At 56.2% G+C, this 20,518-nt stretch overlaps 1 protein-coding gene across 1 annotated transcript; it reads left to right on the forward strand.

Moving 5' to 3' along the window:
* The first annotated feature begins 2,798 nt into the window (after nt 1–2,798).
* PDLIM4 (PDZ and LIM domain 4) lies at nt 2,799–18,545 on the forward strand. The gene is made up of 7 exons (XM_019756143.3): nt 2,799–2,974; nt 7,575–7,726; nt 12,600–12,681; nt 17,156–17,337; nt 17,552–17,715; nt 17,993–18,110; nt 18,233–18,545. Exons 1-7 carry the CDS (start codon nt 2,882–2,884, stop codon nt 18,435–18,437), a joined length of 996 nt encoding a protein of 331 aa, XP_019611702.1. The 5' UTR covers nt 2,799–2,881; the 3' UTR covers nt 18,438–18,545.
* The last annotated feature ends 1,973 nt before the right edge of the window (nt 18,546–20,518 follow it).

Genomic DNA, 20,518 nt, shown 5'->3' on the forward strand with positions numbered 1-20,518 from the left:
TCTGGTCCTGCTGAAACCTGCCAACCCATTGAGGAAACAGCACTGTGGTTTCTCCTGACCTTGGACAGGCCTGGCCATGCACACAGCACCTGGGCATAGTGCCCTGAGCCACTAGGGGCTCCCCTGAAGGACAGGACCTCTGGGTGTGGCCTCCAAAGCAGCAGGAGCAGAAGTCTTCCCCCTCCTAAGCCCCCTCATGCCCTCCCCCGCCTCCCTCTGGGCTGTGGCCAAGGAGTGACCTGAGATAATAATTCCCATAACAGTGATAATATTGTTAATAGCAAACTTTTTTTTTCTTAATATCTTCTGTGTGCCAGGCTCTCCGTTGGGTGCTGGGGAAACATAAATAAATAAGAGACACAGTCCCTACCCACATGGGTATCTTGACTTCAGCCCTGAGGAGGCACAGGCCATATGGAAAGCACCCAATACATATTTTTAAATGGATAAAGAATGCATGAAATAAGCAGTCTGGATATACCCAGCAGTAAAAATGTCCGGTGGGGTGTGCAGTGAACAAGCAAAGGCCACCAGGGCAGCTGCCACAATCTCCACCTTGGAGAGGGCTTCCAGGCCCTGTAACTGCCTGTGACTTGGTCCTCAGCAGGATAAGGATTCAGCAGCACAGCAATCCCTCAGGAACAAGGCCATTAAGCGTGAAAAGGAATTTTTGAGGGCTTCTTGGAGGAAGTATTGGAAACGGATTAGAAGCAGGGTACCTCAGGAGTGAGCCCAGCCTTGGCCCATGTCTTATGGGAGGGCGCTGTCAGAAGTGGACTTCTTATGTCTTGTTGAGTCAGAGATGTCATCAAGGACCTACTGTAGGGGATAACCGGCAAGGACCCTGACACTGACCCAGAAACTGTACAACAAAATGGGAAAGTTTATGTGCCAGATTCTAGAAGAGCCACTCCACACCCCACCCCCATCTTTAATCCTGTGAGAGAAGCTCCAGAGATGGATTACACTGCCCAGATGCTAGGAAAGTCATATTCAAGAGGACCACTTCTGTAATGGGGTGATATGCTTCCCCAAATGGAAGTAAACAAGAACGCAATGAAGAGATTTGGGGGGATGGGAGTTGGTAGTCCCTGGGGGTGCGTAAGTTGGGAGAAGGAAGCAATGTCTAAGTCGGAGTTTCAGGAATCCACTATGAGACACCTTGGATAGGAACTTCCACAGACTCTTGAGGCCCCTCCACCTCCCAGCAAAGCTCTGCACCATTTACATTCACTATAGCTCTTGGAGTCCAGATGAGGAGACTCTGACCACCCAGCCATGCTGTGCACCTAACCCTCCGACAGTCAGTGATAGGTGATGGCTGGCCCTACTCCACATCACTCAATGAGGTCCAAGGCCTAGGGAGCCTCTCTGGCCCAAGGGCTTCTGGGAGACCATCTAGAGACCAACTCTCCTGCTGGCCCTTTCCCTCTGTCCATGTGGGGCCCAAATCCATACAGGGTTAAGCAGAAACCTCCTCCACCTCACAGTTTTGAGTGCTCGATAGCTGACGCTCTGTGGATATGGCACCCCACACTTACCCCCCATATACACCTCACTGCTACATACACCACTCACATTTCTCTTGCCAGCTCAACAGCCAGCAACACATCCAGGTTCCACCCTTTCCTTAGACTACCCTAGGTTTCTACCTCTCAAGCAGCCCTCCTCCTTTGGGGTGTTAGAGACCCCACAGACACATCTCACCCCACAGTCTGTGAGCCTCCCAAGTACAGAGCCCTTACTAGAACTTGGCCAAGAGGGCACACAGGGTTTCCTCAGGGTGTGCAGAAGCAAGCAGTGCTGCCCTGATATAGACACACACAAAATGTCCAGGAGAGCCAGAGGGTGGTGGGCGGGGCCCTGGCCAAGTGATGGCCCCTAGAAAGGTTGTTCAAGGACATCCCTGGAGGACAATGGTTGAGAGTGGAGAGAAGACCAGGAAGGGCCCCAAGTGAAGGGCTGCCCACAACTCACTCCCCTCAGGTACTTCACTCCCCTCCTTGTTGTGCAGCCACTACCCCAGTCATCCTCGCTGCTTATTTTCCGGGAAGCCTAGGGAAACAAAGCTCCTTGCAAAGGAGGAGGGGAGGGGACTTTGCAGATAGTGAGATGGCCTGGGAAGAGAGAGCAGCGGGAGAAGGCTTGAGTGTCCTGGGGAACCAGTGCCACCAGGAAGAACAAGACAAGGCATCTTGCTTCAAGACTCAAGTCAGGGTCACCTCTTCTAGGCAGCCTTCCTGGCCTCCACTAATGAGGTTGGGTATCTTTCTATTCCCACTCCCATATTTGGTGCTACCGCTGTCATCCTATTCTGTGTCCCTGATCCAGGCCTGTTCAGGCCCAGGGCTCCCCATCAGTGCCCGCTGTTGGGAGTACGCCCCACACCGAGGGGTGGGGTCGCAGGTTTGCCTGCCAGAACTTTGAGGAGGTTTCTGGGCAAGACGCGGCCCCATCCCCCATCTGGGGAGCGCCCCCCCCCCCATCCCTCCTCCGGCCGGGGCGCCGCCCAGTAGAAGCGATTTCAAAGGGTCTGTGCCCGACCTTCCAAGGCCGGGCTAGGGTCCACCGCCCGAAAAGCGCAGGCCGGGGCAGGATCCCGGACGTCGGGGCCATCCCAGTCGGGGGGTCTCCGAGAACCCGAAGGGGGTGCCAGGCGGCAGTAGTCCGGGACTGAGGGGCGGGTCCTCAGAGCCCCCCGAAGTGGGAGGGTCGGGCGGGCGGCGGGGCCAATCCGAGCACGCGGGGAGCGGGGGCGGGGGCCGGGCGGAGGGGGGTCCGGGGGCGGGCGGGTCGGGGGCGGGGCGCGGCGTCCAGGCGGCGGCGGCGACGGCGGCTCCTCAGTGTCCGGCTCAGGCTCCGGCTGCGGCTCCGGCCCGCGATGCCCCACTCCGTGACTCTGCGCGGCCCTTCGCCCTGGGGCTTCCGCCTGGTGGGCGGCCGGGACTTCAGCGCACCCCTCACCATCTCGCGGGTGAGTCTGGCGGCCATGGGTTGGCAGGGAGGTCCTGGATCTGAGACTTGGTTCTCGCGGTCTACCCGGGACCCGGATCCCCGACGTCCTTGAGGCTCGACAGCCAAGGATTGACCTGGATGACCCTTGGTCACCCAGAATGTAGAGGAGGCCTCCAGGCAGGGGAGCATCGTCCCAACCCCCTTTCCTCCCTCCCACTGGGCCTGCCTTCCCTATCCCTTGGAGGATCCCCCCCAGATTTCACACACTAGCCTGGCTGCTGGACTCTTTGGGGGTGTCACTGCAGTCTAGGGAAGGACCGCAGTCATGTGCCAGGGGTCTGGGCAGATCTACAGAAGCCCAGAAATGCTGCTTAAACCCAATGCAGCCTGAAGATTTGGGGCAAAATGATTGAGAGCCCTTTTCCCCTATCAAGGGTCCCTGCTAGTAGAACTGGGAGATCCCAGAGAGGTCTGAGGTCTGCCCTGAATCTGAAGAGAAAGATTCATCCACTTCCCCACTCTGGTTTTGGTCAGTCTCTCATCAGTGACCTCAGTTGACCTAAGGGGAAGTGACCACAGTTGACCTAAGGGGAAGTGACCAGGAGGAATTTTTGGTTTCAAGGTGAAGGAGAGACTTAACTGTGAGCTTTCCCCACAAAAGAGTACAAGACTTGGGGCCAGGACTGCCGCAGTCCACTTCCTCAAGGTTCCAGGGCCATGCACTGCCCCAGGTTTAGGACGGGGGAGAAAGAGGAGGGGGCACCTGGGTAGTGGCTAATCTGAGGAGGACATAGGAGCAGAGTGGACTCGGACCCATTCTGAGGGAGACAGGATCCTGGCCCAGCCTTGGGGGTCGCATAGTTTGAAGGGCCAGAAGAGGAGACTCAGACTCTGCCCCTGGGGGTCCCAGCCTAGGGGACAGAAGAGGAGAGAACCCAGGCTTTATCCTTGGGGGCTCCCAGTCTGGAGGGAAGAGAGAAAGGGGCCTGAGGCCATCTGAGAGCCATCTCCTGCCCCCACACAGCTGCTTTGGCCTTTGGTGGCCTGTGTCAGGGGAACTGAGAACTACCTTCCCCCACCCTACCACCACCTCTGGCTGTGGGACTGGACCAAACAGACTGGATTTTCAGACACTTCTTTCCAGTTCTTGGGAGGAGGGTGGGCACCTGGTGGAGCGTGGAATCATGGAATCCCATTTCTGGGGGCCAGGGTGACAGGCAGGCCCAGCTGTCCTGGGAGGCTTCCCACATCTGCCCTCACCCCACACCACCAGGTCCCTGGGGCTGAGTGAGGTAGGCCTTCAACACATCCCGGAGCCTTTCATCTCTCACTTCCCTGAGGGAGCCCTGCTGGGGATGGTGTGAATGTGTGTGTCTGCCTGTGTGTGTCATGCTGTGTGTCCGCAGAGGTGGGCTAGTGGGGGTGCTAGGCCAGCCAGCAGGCCAGGCACCCTGGGCGTGAGGCCGCTGACAGGCTCAGTGGCGGCGGCTGACGGCCACAGGCGGCAGGGAGCAGAGACATCTGTTGCCCACGCGGCTGCCTGCCGCCGAGGAAAGGCCTCCACACGTCATAGCGGCAGCAGTGGCGGCCTTGTTTGGAGCTGATCGGGATGCAGGCCCCAGGCAGGCAGGCAGGCTGGAAGAGGGTTTGCCAGGAAGAACCCCCCTTGTCCCCCAAAGTCACGCGGCAGCAGCTCAGGCCTGAGGAGCCAGGATGGCTGAGCCGGGGTTTGGGTGGGATCTGTGGAGATTTACGGGGCTGGGAGACACAGGCCATGGCTTGCCCAGCAGGTACCTCAAGGGCAGGTCTGCAGACACTGACAATAAGTGGGAGTGTCTTCACCAAGGGGGTTCAAGACCCAACCCTCCCATGCTTCAGGGGCTCCCCCATCGAGTAGGGACAGCCACACTCAGACAAGGAGGAGGCTGGCTGCCTGGCAGCGTTGGGGCCCTACAACCTCAGCCCACGAAGACTCAGGAAGCCCCCCAGAACAGTGTCCAGGGCTTCTTCCCCACAAACTATAGTGATTGCTGGCTTTGGAGCATCCAGAGTTCCAGGCCCCACCCTAAAGGGTGTTGGTCCCGTCTCCCCAGCAACCAGTGCCTGGAATGGGCACCACCGTGTGCCCAACCCCCTGTGGGAACTTTTTGTCCTGATTGTCTAAGATAGTCTTCGCAAAAGCCCTTAGAACTAAAGACTCCCTCTGGCCTCACATTATAGATGGGGACACTGAGGCTCTGAGAGGCTGAGGTGATGTACCCAGAGAAGCAGAGCAGAGGCAGGAATCCAGGCCTGTCTGGAGCTTGCTGTGACTGTATGAAATAATATGGCACCTGACTCTAGGCTGAGTGGAGTGGAGCAGGGCCTGAGGATACAGCCGCTACAGGTGAGGGGGCTGGTTCATGCCCCAGCCTCCCAGCTGACTCACTGCTCCCCTCTCCCTTCCTTCCGTCTGTTTATCCTGCACTCAGTAGCCAGAGGGATCTGCTTGAATTTAACTCTGTCCTGTGACTTCCCTGCTTGGAACCCTCCATAGTTCCCATCCACCCAGGAGAAATGCAAGCTTCTCACCTAGGCCTAGAAGGCCCACAGGTCTGGCCCCTGCTCCTTCTCTGACTTTTCCACTCTCTCCTCACTAAGGATGCTTCTTCGGCCACAGGAGCCTGCTTTTACTCTCTCTCTCTCAGATCAGCCGTTATACATGCTAATCCTTCTCCCTGGGACACACTCTCTCTTCCCGCCCTCCCTTTTTGCAAAACAGCACACTGTGGTTAAGAGCACAGGACTTGGAACCAGTTGGCCTGGATTGAAATCCTAGCTCCCATTTATCAACTGAGTGTCCTTCTACACTTCTCTGGGTCTCGGTCATCTCACCTAGCAAATGGGCTTGCCTTGGGGAGTAATGAGACAATGCATGGAAAAGCAACTGTTGGGAGAGTCACCGTTTCCTGGCCTCGAGCCCTCTCTGACCAGAACTCTCTGGGCTAGTGGAGCTGGCAGAGTTTCAGCCACCTCTGCTTTCGAGAACTTCCCCCACCCACGGGGGGGGCCTGAATGCACCCTTGTGCTGGCTGAGTCATCCTGCAGCTAGCCGCCCCCCTGAGGAAGAAGACTCCTCTCTCCAGCGTGAGGACTGGGGCAAGGTGCCCCTCCCCCAAGCCTCTCTTCTTTCTTTGTCTGTAAATAGGGATGAGAATGCCTCCGTCTCATCAGGTGCTTGAGAGGTTGCCTCTAGTTAGTTATGGGTAAAGCACTGAGCCCAGGCAATGTCACAGAGCAGGTTTCCATGAAGAGGGGGCCTGGAGCATGGCATTGATGGGGGGGTGGGATGGAGCCAAGTGGGCGCCTCCTCCAGGAGGACAGGCCTGTGCAGGTGCCCAGGCCCTACGAGTGAACATTAATGGTGGCTGGTGGTTGAAGGTGTCATGCTCCAGAAGAACATTCCTTGGGGCAGCCTATTTCAGGGCAGGTCAGCTCGGGCAGTGCCCACACCAGGACGCCAGCCAAGGAGCTGCCACCACCTCATCTTTGTCCACTCATTACTGAGAACAGGCTAAGCTGAGCCTGGTCAGGCTTCCAGGAGCTCCCACCCCACGAATAGAAACAGGGTCCCTGGCAGCTTGAGCCACAGCTGGGCACTGCTGGAGAGTCTGGGTAAGAATGAGGGTGCCTAAAGTCTATTTCCAAAGGCTGTGTCAAGAGCGGGGACAGGGAAGGATGCCCTGTTGCCTGAATTCCCCTGGGCTGCTTACTTAGGCCTCCCTGTGATCCCAACCCCAATCTCATGTGGTCCTCATCAGGGGACTGACATTGTAAGAGATTCCAGATGTGGACACTGCTTGACCCTCTGGGGTCAGTAGTGATACTGGAGTGGCCTGAGTGAGTGTTTGTCCAGCAGAGGAAGTGGAGGTGAAATTGTGACCCAGCAGTGCAGGCTGGCAGCTCGAAGTAGATGGCCCTGGACCTGTCTGGGGAGGTGATGACACAGACCTAGAGGCACTAACGGTGTTAAGGGAACCAGGTGGTACAGGGGATGCACAGGGTACTGTGAAAGCCCACAAAGGAGAGGCTCCAGGGGAAGCGGCCTCTCTGCTGAGACCTGAAGGATGGGGAGGATAGCTGGTAATTAGGGTTTGGGATCAAGGGAAAGGATGTTCTAGGTAGAGGGAACAGCATTTGCAAAAGGGTGGAGGTGAGAGATACCTGGTGCCCACAGGTACCCCCTGGACATTCACATGATCTGGATAGAGTGTGGGTGGATGGAGATGAAAGGAAACAGTTAGGGATCCAAGGTCACTAAGGGTTTGAATGTTGGGTCAAGGGATTGCCATGAGGTCTGGCTGGGTGAGGCACTGTCTATGTAGGGTATTTGTGGCATGTCCATGCTTTGTATGTATCTAGGAGCACATGTGTCCCTATTTATCCCTTTCACGTCCTTGGGCACATATACAATCTGCAGGAGTGACATCCCACTTGTACCAGCCCAGAGGAAATCCCTCTCATATGCCTTCACACCCTACCAGGACCACTAAGTGCTGGAGTTGTTGGTTGTTAGAGCAGAGGCTGCAGCAAGGCCACACAATGACCAATGCCCAGTCATCTGACTTGTCAACCCACAGGTCCATGCTGGCAGCAAGGCCGCACTGGCTGCCCTGTGCCCTGGAGACCTGATCCAGGCCATCAATGGTGAGAGCACAGAGCTCATGACACACCTGGAGGCTCAGAACCGCATCAAAGGCTGCCATGACCACCTCACACTCTCTGTGAGCAGGTACGCATAGGGCAGGCTAGACCAGGAGAATTGGGGGCGGGGCGTGGATTTAAGGGGAGGAGAATCAAGAGTGACTGGCATCCTGGGTGAGCTGGGCCTTGCACAGCCTCTCTGCCTCAGCTCCTGGGCACCCCAGTTCTAAGGGGTAGTGCTTTCACAGGTGCCTGGCAGATGCTGAATGTGGGGGTGGCTTAAGAAGGGAAGAAGCCCTCTTTTAACTCAGGGCTGGAAGTATGTTGGGGGACTTACGGCAGAAGGAAAGTAGCCCAAAATCAGGGCTGTAATAAGACATTGAGTAGCCTGGGGTGGAGGGAGGGAGTGTGGGGAGTGACATCAATCTTTCCCCACCCCTGAGTGAACAGCTTGATGACTATTTCAAAGAAGTTTCTTACCCAACACCTTGTTTAACTCTTAAACCAACTTGATAAAGTAAAACCTAATATAGTCTCCACTTTACAGATGAGACCGCGAGGCTCCGAAAGACTAGCGCGTGCTTAAAGTCACAGAGCAAGGGAGCTGGGAAGCAAAATGTGACCTCAGGTCTTTCTCACTCCCAGACTCCACGCCTACTTGGCTGCTGACCACTCCTACCAGCGCCCCAAGTGCTCTGCTGTCCTCACTACGGTCTGTGCTTCTGCCCTGGTTAGATCTGGGTGCCACGGACTGTGTCATGCTATACAACCTATCGTGAAAAGGAGGACTGGGGATCACCAAGCCCCATCTGTCCCCTGTAGACAATCTAGGAGGAACGGTCTACCTGGGGCATCTCTAGCCTTGCTCAGGTCCTGCCTGAGTGGAATCTCCCCGCCCCCTGTCCTGCCTAGATCCAGAGAAGCCAGACATATCTGCTGAGCTCTGCCACATTCACTGCTAATAGGGACTTTCCATGACCCCCTGTGGATGTGTGTGGGAGAAGCTTCCCCAAACCACAACACAGCTAACTATGCCTTAGCCCTGTCAGGGTGGGGGGTGATCCATTGGCTTGGAGCCATTAAACATTGTGGGAAGGCCACTGAACTTGCCCCCAGTTGTGTCTGGCCTAGGTCCAGGTCCAGGTTGGGATCAGGTGCCGTAGCTGTGCCTTGGGTGGTATGCGGGCCCCTCTGGAAGTCCAGGGCCTTGTGCACTCCAGCCTGGCCCCTGGTGAGGAGGCCCCAGCCTGGCAGTTCAGCAGAGCTGGTCCTCATCCAGACTCTGTGGATCTTGGCTACCCCAGATGACCTCTGTAAGCCTGGGTTTCCTTCTCCGTAAAGCAGGAGCACATCCATCACCCTCTCCCAGACTGAGGTACAGGCTGCTGGGGGAAACATCAGCACTGTTCTGCCCACGAATGGCCTCTGGGGCCGCCCCCTTGGCTGGGTTCCTGGGCCCTGACTCACCTCTGGCCTTGACTCTCGTGGCTGAACAAGGGAAGCCCTGGTGGTAGTGGAGCTGGGGGAGGGGGTGGGGAGGCTCACAGGGGGCCTGAGTCAGGAGGTTCCCAGAGAGAATGATGTCAGGGCAGGGTGGCGTGGTGGGGGCAGGGTGGAGGGGCCTTTTCCTTCCTTCCTTCTCTGGTCATTTGTTCCAAGCCAGGCATGGATGGGGCTGGGGGTCCACTGACCTATTCTTCCCGGGGCGTTTCAGCCCCCATATGCTCCCTGGCCATGGAGCAGGTGTGAGCACATTCTCTTCTGTCACGGTTCCAGTCCCAGCTCGCACTTGGGAACTGCTATCCTCCAGCAAGTGATTTAATCTCAGAGCCCTTAGCTTCCTCAGCTCCCAAAGGGGGACTGTCTTGTGATCTGGGGCTTGAGTGACGATGACGTACCAGCTCTGCTTGGTCAGGGTGAAAACCTGGGGTCCTGTCCTCCAGCCCCACCCCTAATTCTCACACATACAGATTCTGGGTTATCAAGAAACGGGGGTCGGGCCGGCCCGGTGGCTCAGGCGGTTGCAGCTCCATGCTCCTAACTCCAAAGGCTGCCGGTTCGAGTCCCACATGGGCCAGTGGGCTCTCAGCCTCAAGGTTGCTGGTTCAATTCCTTGAGTCCCGCAAGGGATGGTGGGCTCCGCCCCCTGCAACTAGCAACGGCAACTGAACCTGGAGCTGAGCTGCGCCATCCACAACTAAGATTGAAAGGACAACTTGACTTGGGGAAAAAAGTCCTGGAAGTACACACTGTTCCCCAATAAAAAAAGAAAAAAGAAAAAGAAAAAGAAACGGGGGCCACCTTGATCCTCTGGACCAGCATCTCCTCCTGGGCACCTTCTCACCTGCAAGGCCTCTGCCCCTGCTCTCTATCCTGCCCGATATGCCAGAGCCTATGCTATGGGTAGACACCCCCAACATGGGCTCTCCCCAGACCAGCTTCCCTGCCTGGCGTCTCTTGTGCAGAAGGCTCTGATCTTCCACAGACTTCTCCACAGGATGAAAAGTGAAGGCCCCGTTTCCCTGTTATGCTTATTTTGTCTGGAACTTAAAACCTGGTGTCTAACAATTTAAGCCAACCCTCACTTTCTGGGCATGTTCTGTAGGTCCAGGACCTTCGTGGCATCAGCTCCAACCCTGGTGGGGCTTCTGGTGGATCCTCTATTGCCCATTACATGTGGTATAAGATGCATTTGCACAGCCTACCCTTTGGCTGTCATTTTGCTTAAAGATGGCAGATGGAGCCACCTGCCCAGCCTGAAGCGGAGGCCTGGAGATGGAGGTTGACACACGAATAAGCCCTTCATTCTGATCTGATACCTTGAGCCACCCTCCTGGCTCTGGGTACTTTGTGCCCTCTGACTTTCAGACCTCAGGCTTGTACTTCTTTTCTGGGCAGAACTGCAGGGACATATGAAGCCAGATAGCCACACGAGATGTTCTAGACTCATCCCAGCGGAGTTCTGAGCGGGTGGAGGCCACAGTGAGAGCTGTGAGTTGGGAAAGTCACTTGGGAGCCTGGCTGAGGGGGCTGGAGCTAGATGCCAATGGGGGTGGCATTGCCCTGGGGCAGAAGAGCGTGTGCCACAGACCTCTAGAAGGCTGTGTGGGAAAAAGGCAGCCTGAAGGGGGCCAAGGAATGGGCCAAGGTGAGGAAGTGCAGAGTGAGTGTGGATCCAGGTGTAGACAGATTGTTAAAACCCTCCTCTGAGTCGGCGAGAGAGGTAGGGTTGAGCTGCTGGCCCAGTGGTGAGAGCTCGAGAAGCCCTCGGGGGCCTTTTGGGATAGAGTGGGGACATCATTCCCCTTTGGTCTAACCAGCCTCACTTACACTCCCACTCTCCGGTCCAATGTCCATGCACCCTCCTGGCCTGCCTTCTCACAGGGCTACTAAGTGGCAGGACTAGGCCCCAGGCCTGTAGCCTCTCGGCCCTGTCTGCCCTGCTTATGGCAGGTTTATGATGTTTTTCTCCCTCCTGAGTGGTGTTTGGCTTTTGGTTTCTATGGTGAAGTAGGAATTTCCTAATGGCCTGTTTCCCATCTGGGCTGGGCAGACATTGGTGATGACTCCGCCGGCAGCAGGAGGAGGGAGGCACACCCCTCAGAGTCTGTATTCCACCTCCCCCAGAGCCTGTGGGTGCCGACCCCCAGGCCCGGCCAGAGGCTATGGACAGAGAGGGATGGATGAGTGGATGGACTCCTAGCTGATCGAAGTATGAGGCCTGGCTCGCCCTGCCATGCGCTGGCCTTCTTTTTGCTAAGCTCCCATAGGCCACCGAGCAGGTAGGTGAGTAGGGAAGCTACAGCTTCCTCTCTAGAAACTAGACCACAGAGGGTGGAGTAGCTGGTGGTGAAGGGGCACACAGCCCCGTCCCAGGTGAGTGGCAAAATCTAGAGCTGTGTCTCCTTGCCACAACAGCCACCATTCTGGTGCAGGGGAAAGCACTGGTGTGTCCTTCTCCATCCAGGGTGCCAGGCCTGGTCCTGGGTGGCTCTGGGCCTAGAGCCCAGCCCCTCTTGGTCCTGGTTCCCAGGCATGGTGGGCATACTGTGTTTCCCCGAAAATAAGACCTAGCCAGACAATCAGCTCTATGCGTCTTGTGAATCAAAAATTAATACAAGGGGCCGGTCCGGTGGCTCAGGCGGTTAGAGGTCCGTGCTCCTAACTCCGAAGGCTGCCGGTTCGATTCCCACATGGGCCAGTGGGCTCCCAACCACAAGGTTGCCAGTTCAATTCCTCGAGTCCCGCAAGGGATGGTGGGCTCTGCCCCCTGCAACTAAGATTGAACACGGCACCTTGAGCTGAGCTGCCTCCCAGATGGCTCAGTTGTTGGTTGGAGCGCGTTCTCTCAACCACAAGGTTGCCAGTTCAATTCCTCGACTCCCGCAAGGGATGGTGGGCAGCGCCCCCTGCAACTAAAATTGAACATGGCACCTTGAGCTGAGCTGCCGCTGAGCTCCCGGATGGCTCAGTTGGTTGGAGTATGTCCTCTCAACCACAAGGTTGCCGGTTCGACTCCCGCAAGGGATGGTGGGCTGTGCCCCCTGCAACTAGCAATGGCAACTGGACCTGGAGCTGAGCTGCGCCCTCCACAACTAAGAGTGAAAGAACAACTTGAAGCTGAACAGAACCCTCCACAACTAAGATTGAAAGGACAACAACTTGACTTGGAGAAAAGTCCTGAAAGTGCACACTGTTCCCCAATAAAGTCCTGTTCCCCTTCCCCAATAAAATCTTTAAAAAAAAAAAATTAATATAAGACCCGGTCTTAATTTACCATAAGATAAGACCGGGTCTTATGATATGATATGATATGATATGATATGATATGATATGATACCAGGTCTTATATTAATTTTTGCTCCAAAAGATGCATTAGAGCTGATTGCCCGGCTAGGTCTTATTTTCGGGGAAACACGGTAGTAAGCAGATGTATCTGACCATCCTAATTCCTGCCACAGGCCTGAAGGCAGGAGCTGGCCCAGCACCCCAGATGACAGCAAGGCTCAGGCACACAGGATCCACATTGACCCTGAGGCCCAGGTATGTACAGACTCAGAGCAAGCCCAGGGCAGAGGGGCCAGGCCTGGTTCACGGGTTTAACGCGCTGGACATCCTCACCGAGGCTCTCAGATGCCCAGGCCAGACTAAAGCAGAAGGCTCCTCTGGGCCTTGCCCCTGCCCCCTGGTGAGGGCTTGGATACCCTCTCTTCCAAGAAGCCCTCTCTGATCCCTCGAAAGAGTCAAGTGCCTACTCTGGACTCCTTAGGTTCCTGGTTTCTGCCATCCCAGAACTGCTAAGTGCCTTTCCCTTCCAGAACAGGCCCTCCCTGGTATGTGGTAAGCATCTGGCCTCAGGGATGCCAGCAAAGACAAGGTAGGGAACAAATGTCAGAGCAAGATGGGGCTTGGGATAGATGGTAAGGGAGAAGCCAAGCAGATCCTTCCCTCTGATACAGCGAAGAGTCCATGGCAAGAGAGTGGACACAAGCAGGCCCAGGAGGTCATGGACTTACATACTGGGGCCCAGCGTTCTGACTCCATCACATACCAGGCCAGTCTCCACCTTGCCCAAACTCTGTGGCACAGAGATGTCGAGCTGGCGCTGGATACCTCAGTCTTGCCCACTGGTTTCCCGTTAGTCCATGGCAAATGAGGCCCTACAGCAGCCTGGCCCCCCTCACTCTCCTTGGGGATAGCCCCATAGCTGTGACTCCTGTCATACACAGGTGACTGAGCAGACGGGCCTGTAGCACGAGGTCTGCTAGGTGCAATCACAGGATGGCCAGGAGAAAACTTCAGCCTTGGGAGGGCAAGGAAGTACCTTACATTCTAAGGTCAGTCCTGTGGCCTGAGGTTGGCTCTGGCCAGGTGGGTGCCCACAGCTAGGATGAGACAAAAGAGTGCCCCGTTGCCTGAGGTGACTCCACAGCCTGAGGTTGTGCCCCACCCCCTCCCCAAGCCTGATGACTTCCTCCTGGTCTAGTATTACTGGGCACCAGAGTGAAGCCCAGCTGGGCGGGTGGTAGCCCTGAGCCAAGCCTGGCCCCATCCTCACCACAGATACCTTTGTTCCAGAATCCAGGACTACCTGGGGTATAGACAGAGCACCTAGGAGGTACCCATCACCAGGGGAGCAGAGAGGGCTTCTTGGAAGAGAGGGTATCCAAGCCCAGACCTGAAGACCTAGGAAGAATAAGGCAGGGAAACGGGCATGGAGAGAGGAAGCATGCTAGGAAGCACATACAAAGGCCCAGAGGTGAGACTGCACCATAGGTTCAGAGGAAAGAAAGTTCCCAGAGGGTGAGAAGATAGAGGTGAGGGGTGAGGTGATGGGGCAGGGACATGAAGAGGCTCTTGGTTTCCTCTATGCAGGACCTCAGCGTGTAGGGTTATGGCCTTCTGGGCCTGCTTATGTCCACTCTGTTCTTGCAGTGATTCGTGGCACACCTGTGCCTGGGAAGCTTGCTCTGATACAGTCTCAGGGATCCAAGGCCCATGGGGTGGGGACGGGAACAAGTGGGGAGAGACAAATTGGCCATGCTTGACATGGGCCAGGCAGAGGGGAGCAGGTTGTGCAGGCCCCCGGCTCATGTGTGAGGCTCAGTGTCAGGATGGATAGAACAAAGGGGACTGAGCTTGCTCTGTTCAGTGCTCCAGGAGAGGCTCAGGGCCAGTGGGCCTACGGGTTCTGAGGGCTGAAGAGCAACTCCCCCTGCCCCCTCACGTTCCCTGACTGACCTCCTCGAAGACCAGGCTGCTCAGGCTGGAAGCAGAGGGATTTTCCACAAGCAACAGGGCAGCCCCTCAGCTGCTGCCCTCCTTTTGTACTTAAAAGGTCACGAGCTCCATGGGTGGCGAAAGAAACACCCCCACGCAGCCCCTGCATGGCTGTAGCCTCAGTAACACAGACACAGGGCCCATTGTCCCACACTGCTCCCACCCTCTGCCTGCAGTGGGGAGGAGGGTAGGCCCAGCTGGAGCCATCAGAGGAGGAGAAAACCACAGTTGGCCCTACGACCAGCACAAGGAACTCTGGCATGTCCCCCCCTCCAAGTGGGATGTGACAGGGCCAAGTGTAACTTCAGGCCCCATTCCATGTAGGGTTATAGAAGACTCTCCTGTCAGGCCTCACGTGGGAACGTAGGAGGCACCTGGCACAGCCAAGAGTAAAGGAAGGATGGTGGTAAGGAAAATTTCCTAGAGAGGGTGGCATTTAAGCTGAGAACCAGGTGATGAATTAAAGCAAACCAGGTGGAGCAGGCAGCCCTTGCACATGCAGCCTGTTCCCTCCAGACTGACAGAGAGAGTTGGAGCTTGGCCTCTGGGAGGTGCCATCTGCTCATCTGGACTCAGCACCCACCTCCATCCAAGCTGAGTGTCCCACAGACCAGTCATGTGTGAGCTGATGAGCGAGCAGGCAGTTACATCCATTCTGCTAACTAACCCACTGAGGCTTCAACAACCAAATCAGCAGCTGGTGGGTCCTCAGAGACGGGGAGCACATGGGACCAGGTATATCACCACACAGAGAGGGGAAATCCAGAAATGGGGCTCGGGAACACCAATGACAGCCATTCATCCAATAAGCATTTACTGTATGCCAGGCACTATGCTAAGCACTTTGTATGTGACTGTCTCATTTTTATCCCTATAAGGAACTTATGCTATAGAGACCGTATTCCCCATTTCACAGGTGAAGAAACTGAGGTTCAGAGAAGTGAAGTGACTTGCTCAGTTAGTGAGTGATAGAACTGAAACTCAAACCAAGATCAAGGTCACCATGTGTGCCCTAACCAGATTTCAGCCCTAGAGAGGCTGCTGCATGGGTGGCTACGGCTCTGATGACCCTGCAGTAGACTCACACCCTGCTGGGTGGGGGTGAGTGAGGACCTCCTTCCTCCAGGTCCCTCTGTCTTTCCCTTCCTGTTGAAGCCTCCTCTACACCCAGCCCAGCCCTGCCCCCATGGCCCATGGCCCATCTGGTCCCCATTAGAGGCCAAGCCAGCTTGCCTGCCTGCCTGCCCTGCAGACACATGTACGAGAGTGCTCGGGTTTCTCAGAGGTTTTTGTTGGGCCCAATGGGGATGAGGGTTTTCCTCCTGCTGTTGCCTCCTTGATGGGGGCCCACCCGGGCAGTGAGAGACCCTCTCCTTTGTTGTGGTGGGGGAAGTGGGGTCGCCACTCCTACTCAGCTACTGGCCATCCATTCCTCAAGCTCCCACCCAGCTCAGAGCCTGTAAAAAGCAGGGGCAGTTGGGATAAAACCCTGCAGGCTCGACTGTCCCATTGCTGGCGGCTGCCTGACTCCAAGCCAGGCTGTTTCCCCCTAGGGTTAGGCATCCTTTCCTCCCCATCTATCCGCCATGTCCACACTGTAGAGCAGAGGGGAAATTTATATGTCTCCTCCCAGCTTGAGGCTGGGAACACCTTCATGGCCTGGACTCTTTGGCCCCACTCTGAAGCCAGGGTGCTCAGGCCACCAACCTCATCCCAGCCGTGGAGGCCACCATGGTCACCCCCAGGGTGACCAGCACTGACTCCGAGTATACGGAACTATGTATGTGTGACTAGGTGTATGTGGACAGACTGGCTAGTGAGCGCTGTCTTTGTGCAGGTGTATGTCTAGAAACATACCTGTGAGAGCATGCATGCCTGTGTTGCCGTGGACATGTGCCTGCAAGCTAAGGGCAACACAGCCTGGACTCTGCAGGGACAGAGAGCCCCAGTCCCCATTCAGACCCACACCCACAGAGATCCTGCCCTCTTCTCATGGGCTGAGGAGCCGTGTTCAGGGTACTCCTCCCCCAAATGTTTCAGCCATGGGCATCAGGCTGGCTGTGGGGTAGTGGAGTGGGGAGCCTTGCGCCCTGGCCCAGCCTCTGCCCCTCATCTGCTATGCCTACAGAAGGCCACCATTTTGGCCTGGGAAGCAGGAAATGGGGGCAGAGGTACAGGCTGGGAGGGGGCTGGCCTCTGGCCCCACCAAAGGGCCTTGGGCACACAATGATTAATGACTCTTCCTGACTGCAGGACAAGAGTTTCTTCATTGTGTCCTCAGCCATGGGCCCAGCCAGTACCTAGCACAGTTCTGGTAAATAGGAAGGTTTGGCACCAGGACCACCTCTACAAGGAAGCCACACACTCTACTCCAGCCACACTGGCCTTGAAAGGCTTCTTGGGATGGTCCCGCCCCAGCGCTGCCCCTCATGGGCACTGGTGGTCAGAACCACCACAGAGTTCATGAGCCAAGACTGTGTCTCAGGCACTAAGGTTTTTGTGTCTGACTTTCCATGGGCATTTCTCATTTCTGCAGGTGCTGAACCAAGCCCAAGGCTCAGCCCTTCCCCACAGACCCCCTCCCTGGCTGGGCACCATTTCCCAGAGATGCCAAAGCAGGAGTAGCCAGCCAACATCCACGAAGGCCTGGCATAGTAGGGTAGGGGGAGGTGGACCAGGAATGGACAGAGGCCCTACCCGAGGGTTTCCCAGTGCCTCAGGCCCCTCTCTCTTGTAGGATGGCAGTCCAGCGACCAGCAGGCGGCCCTCAGCCACCGGAATTGGACCAGAAGATGGTAGGCCAGGCCTGGGATCTCCTTATGGGCAGCCACCGCGCCTCTCAGTCCCTCACAATGGCAGCAGCAGTGAGGCCACCTTATTGGCCCAGATGAGCACCCTGCACATGTCTCCACCCCACAGGTAGTACTGAGACCATGGTTTTTGTAGCCACACCTCGATAGCATCTTAAGCCCTGATCCCTCAAATCTCACCAGGTCCCATCCTAACCCCTGACACTTAGTCACTGGGTCTCAACTTCTTGCATTCTGACCTATGAAACCTCACCAGACCCCTGAACTGGCAGAGTGAAGGCTGGTACTGCAACCCTGTCCCTTCGTGCATCTCTTTCGCCCAGCACTGACCCAGCCAGAGTCCTCTCTCGGAACCGCGACTGTGGAGTTGACCTGGGCTCGGAAGTGTACAGGATGCTGAGGGAGCCCGCCGAGCCCCCAGCTGCGGAGCCCAAGCAGTCAGGCTCCTTCCGCTACTTGCAGGGCATGCTGGAGGCCAGCGAGGGCGGTAAGACTCCCACCCTTACCCCACCTGCTTTCCCACTCCCTGTGAGCACCCCCAGCAGAGCTTCGGCACCCCATATCCTGCCTCCCAGCCTGCGCCCCTCCCCCAGCTCCTCGAGCATTCCCACACTTCTTGTTGCCCTCCAAACTTCCTCTCCAGTCTGTGTGGTGGTAGCCCCAGAAGCAGGGTCCAACCCCACACCCCCAGAAGTGAAGTTTTTCCCTTTTCTGACCTCTGCCTGTCTGCACCGGGCTCATGCCACCCGTGCTCTGGCTTTCAGGAGAACGGCCGGGGCCTACCGGCCCCCGGAACCTCAAGCCCACGGCTAGCAAGTTGGGCGCCCCACTGAGTGGCCTGCAGGGGCTACCCGAGTGCACGCGCTGCGGCCACGGCATCGTGTGAGTACTCTCCCCTGCCTTTCCCACCCAGACCCCAGCTCTCCCAACCCTACCCGACACCCTGGACAGGGCATGCTGGTGAATCTGTCACCCCATGATGTCCTCTACCTGTCTCACATCAGGGGCACCATCGTCAAGGCGCGGGACAAGCTGTACCACCCCGAGTGCTTCATGTGCAGTGACTGCGGTCTGAACCTCAAGCAGCGCGGTTATTTTTTTCTGGACGAGCGGCTCTATTGCGAGAGCCACGCTAAGGCTCGCGTCAAGCCGCCCGAGGGTTACGATGTGGTGGCCGTGTACCCCAATGCCAAGGTGGAACTCGTCTGAGCCTCTCCCGGAACCTTTTGTTCCTGCCTCTGCTTCTTTTAATGCCCCCGCGCAGCCCGTGTAAATATGTGTTTGCCCCTTGCCTCTCTAATAAATTCTCTCTGCTCAGCCCTGACCAGTTCCGTGCCCTGGCCAGCCTCCCTCTAGCGCAGGCCATGGCTCCCAAACGCTACGTCTGTTCAGGTGCCAAGATGTCCTAGGCACTGGGTGTTATGGGGAGCAAGACAGGTACTCAAGGAGTACCTCTTTGCAGTCCTCAAGGAGGCCACAGCCTGGGTGGATGGCAGAACTGAATCACAAGGGGCAATTCTGTTCATGGGGAGGCGAGATCGGAGGTGCTGTAAGGCAACGTCACACCAAGGGGTCTGACCTGTGTGGAATCAGGGAAGGTGCCAGTTGAGAACTAAGGGATGAGGGGGAAGAGCTGTAAAGAACTGTGTGCAAAGATGTGGCGAAGGGGAGCACAGACAGGAAAGGCCACGTCTGGCCACCAGCACTAGCGCAGGCAGTCCCTCGCATCCGCAGGAGGGATTGTGCCGCGGGGTTTGTGACTCGGGGATCTCTTGGGCAGAATCGGGCAGAATCGGCCTCTGGGCGCTCTAGGCATTCTCCCTTCTGGGACTCTTCCCTCCGCTACCTCTTTTTCTTTCCCTCTCCCTTCTCTCCCCACCAGGGGGCGCAGAGAGGGGGGGCGGGGGTGAGGAAGGAGAGGAGGAGAAGAAGAGAGGGGGTGAGATTTTAGAAAGAAAAAAACACTCGCCTAGGGCCGCACTTTCCACGATGCTCTGTCTCCAAAACCGAGAGTAAACTCCACCCCTCTTCCGAGGCCCAGGGGTTACAGTGTATGCGGCGGCCTCGAGACGAACCGCTTGGTTGCACACGTAGATACAGACTCGCACTTTTTAAAAATATAAATGGTGTCAGGAGCTGGTGAATTGTGGCTGTTCACTCCAGAGGACGCGTACTGGACTCCGGATCACATGCATTTACCCTCTCGGTTAGCTTGCTCGGGACAGGGAACAGCTTCGTTTAATAATCCCAGTTTTTTAGTGAGCCCCCAGTAATGTACGTTTTTCCTATTTTCAACTTTGTACTACCGCAAACTACAAAAGACTTTTATCAATTCACACTCTCACCATCAGCACACGAGTACCCAATTCCTCACGCTCTTGCCAACACAAGGCATTATCTTTTTTTTTTCAAACTGATAAGTAAAACGCGGTAAGTAGCTCTAAGTTGCATGTCTCCGATTACCAGTGGTGAGCATGCACTCAACAGATATTTTTTGTGTTTGTTGGTGGGCGCTGAGCGAACAGCGGGGAACAGAATGGTCTCCATCCAAGAGTTCTTGTGTGAATTGCTCTAAACCCTTCACTCTTTTTCCCCAAGGTTTAACTTCTTAATGATAGAACTTTTCATACTTTTGTAAGAATCATTGTTATTGGACTCTATCCCCTTGGTCTATTTCCCTATTCCCGTGACAGTATCCCATTGGTTTAATCACTACCGTTTTAGAGTTTAATATGCCAACCTCTCCTCCTTGTTCTTCGTTTACAAACATGTCAAGGCTATTCGTATACATTTCCAATTGTCAGAGGTTTGGATTCAATAGGTCAGGCTCTGGAAACAAGCAAACTTCTTTGAACCGTGACTGGCGTTGCCCTGACTCTACAGAGTCACTTGGTGAGAACTGGCATAGAGTCCTTTCCTCCCAGGAAATACTGTGATCTGTGCTTACCGTGCCATTTATTCATTGTCGTACATTTTTATTTCCGCTTTCTTCTCGTAGATGTTGTGTTCCTGCTTTAATTGGTTACTAGGATTCCTTCCAAAGTCTCCTCCCGCCGTCCCCTTCCCTCCCTGAGGGAGCACAGGCCGGGACAGTGAGCAAGTGCCCCTGAGAAGTGAGGGGAGTGTAGGGGGCTAGAGTCGTGGGCCCTGGTTCTACGGGTGACTGCGGCCCCGCCCCGCCCTTGTTCCTCCGGCTCCGCCAGAGGTCAGTGAACGCCGGGAGCTGACGGAGGGCCCGGCCCCGGCGCCGCGCGTGTGCGCGCGCTCACAACACACGCACCCGGCGGCCG

The sequence above is a fragment of the Rhinolophus sinicus genome, chromosome 5 (assembly GCF_057876585.1).
Source record: "Rhinolophus sinicus isolate RSI-liver-muscle chromosome 5, RSI-T2T, whole genome shotgun sequence".
NCBI lineage: Eukaryota > Metazoa > Chordata > Mammalia > Chiroptera > Rhinolophidae > Rhinolophus > Rhinolophus sinicus.

Excerpts from the sequence above, each read along its gene's own strand:
- PDLIM4 (XM_019756143.3), top strand. The coding sequence starts at position 2,882 with ATGCCCCACTCCGTGACTCTGCGCGGCCCTTCGCCCTGGGGCTTCCGC. Across the intron at positions 2,975-7,574 it reads CACCCCTCACCATCTCGCGG|GTCCATGCTGGCAGCAAGGC; the intron begins GTGAGTCTGGCG and ends GTCAACCCACAG. Across the intron at positions 17,338-17,551 it reads CACATGTCTCCACCCCACAG|CACTGACCCAGCCAGAGTCC; the intron begins GTAGTACTGAGA and ends TCTTTCGCCCAG.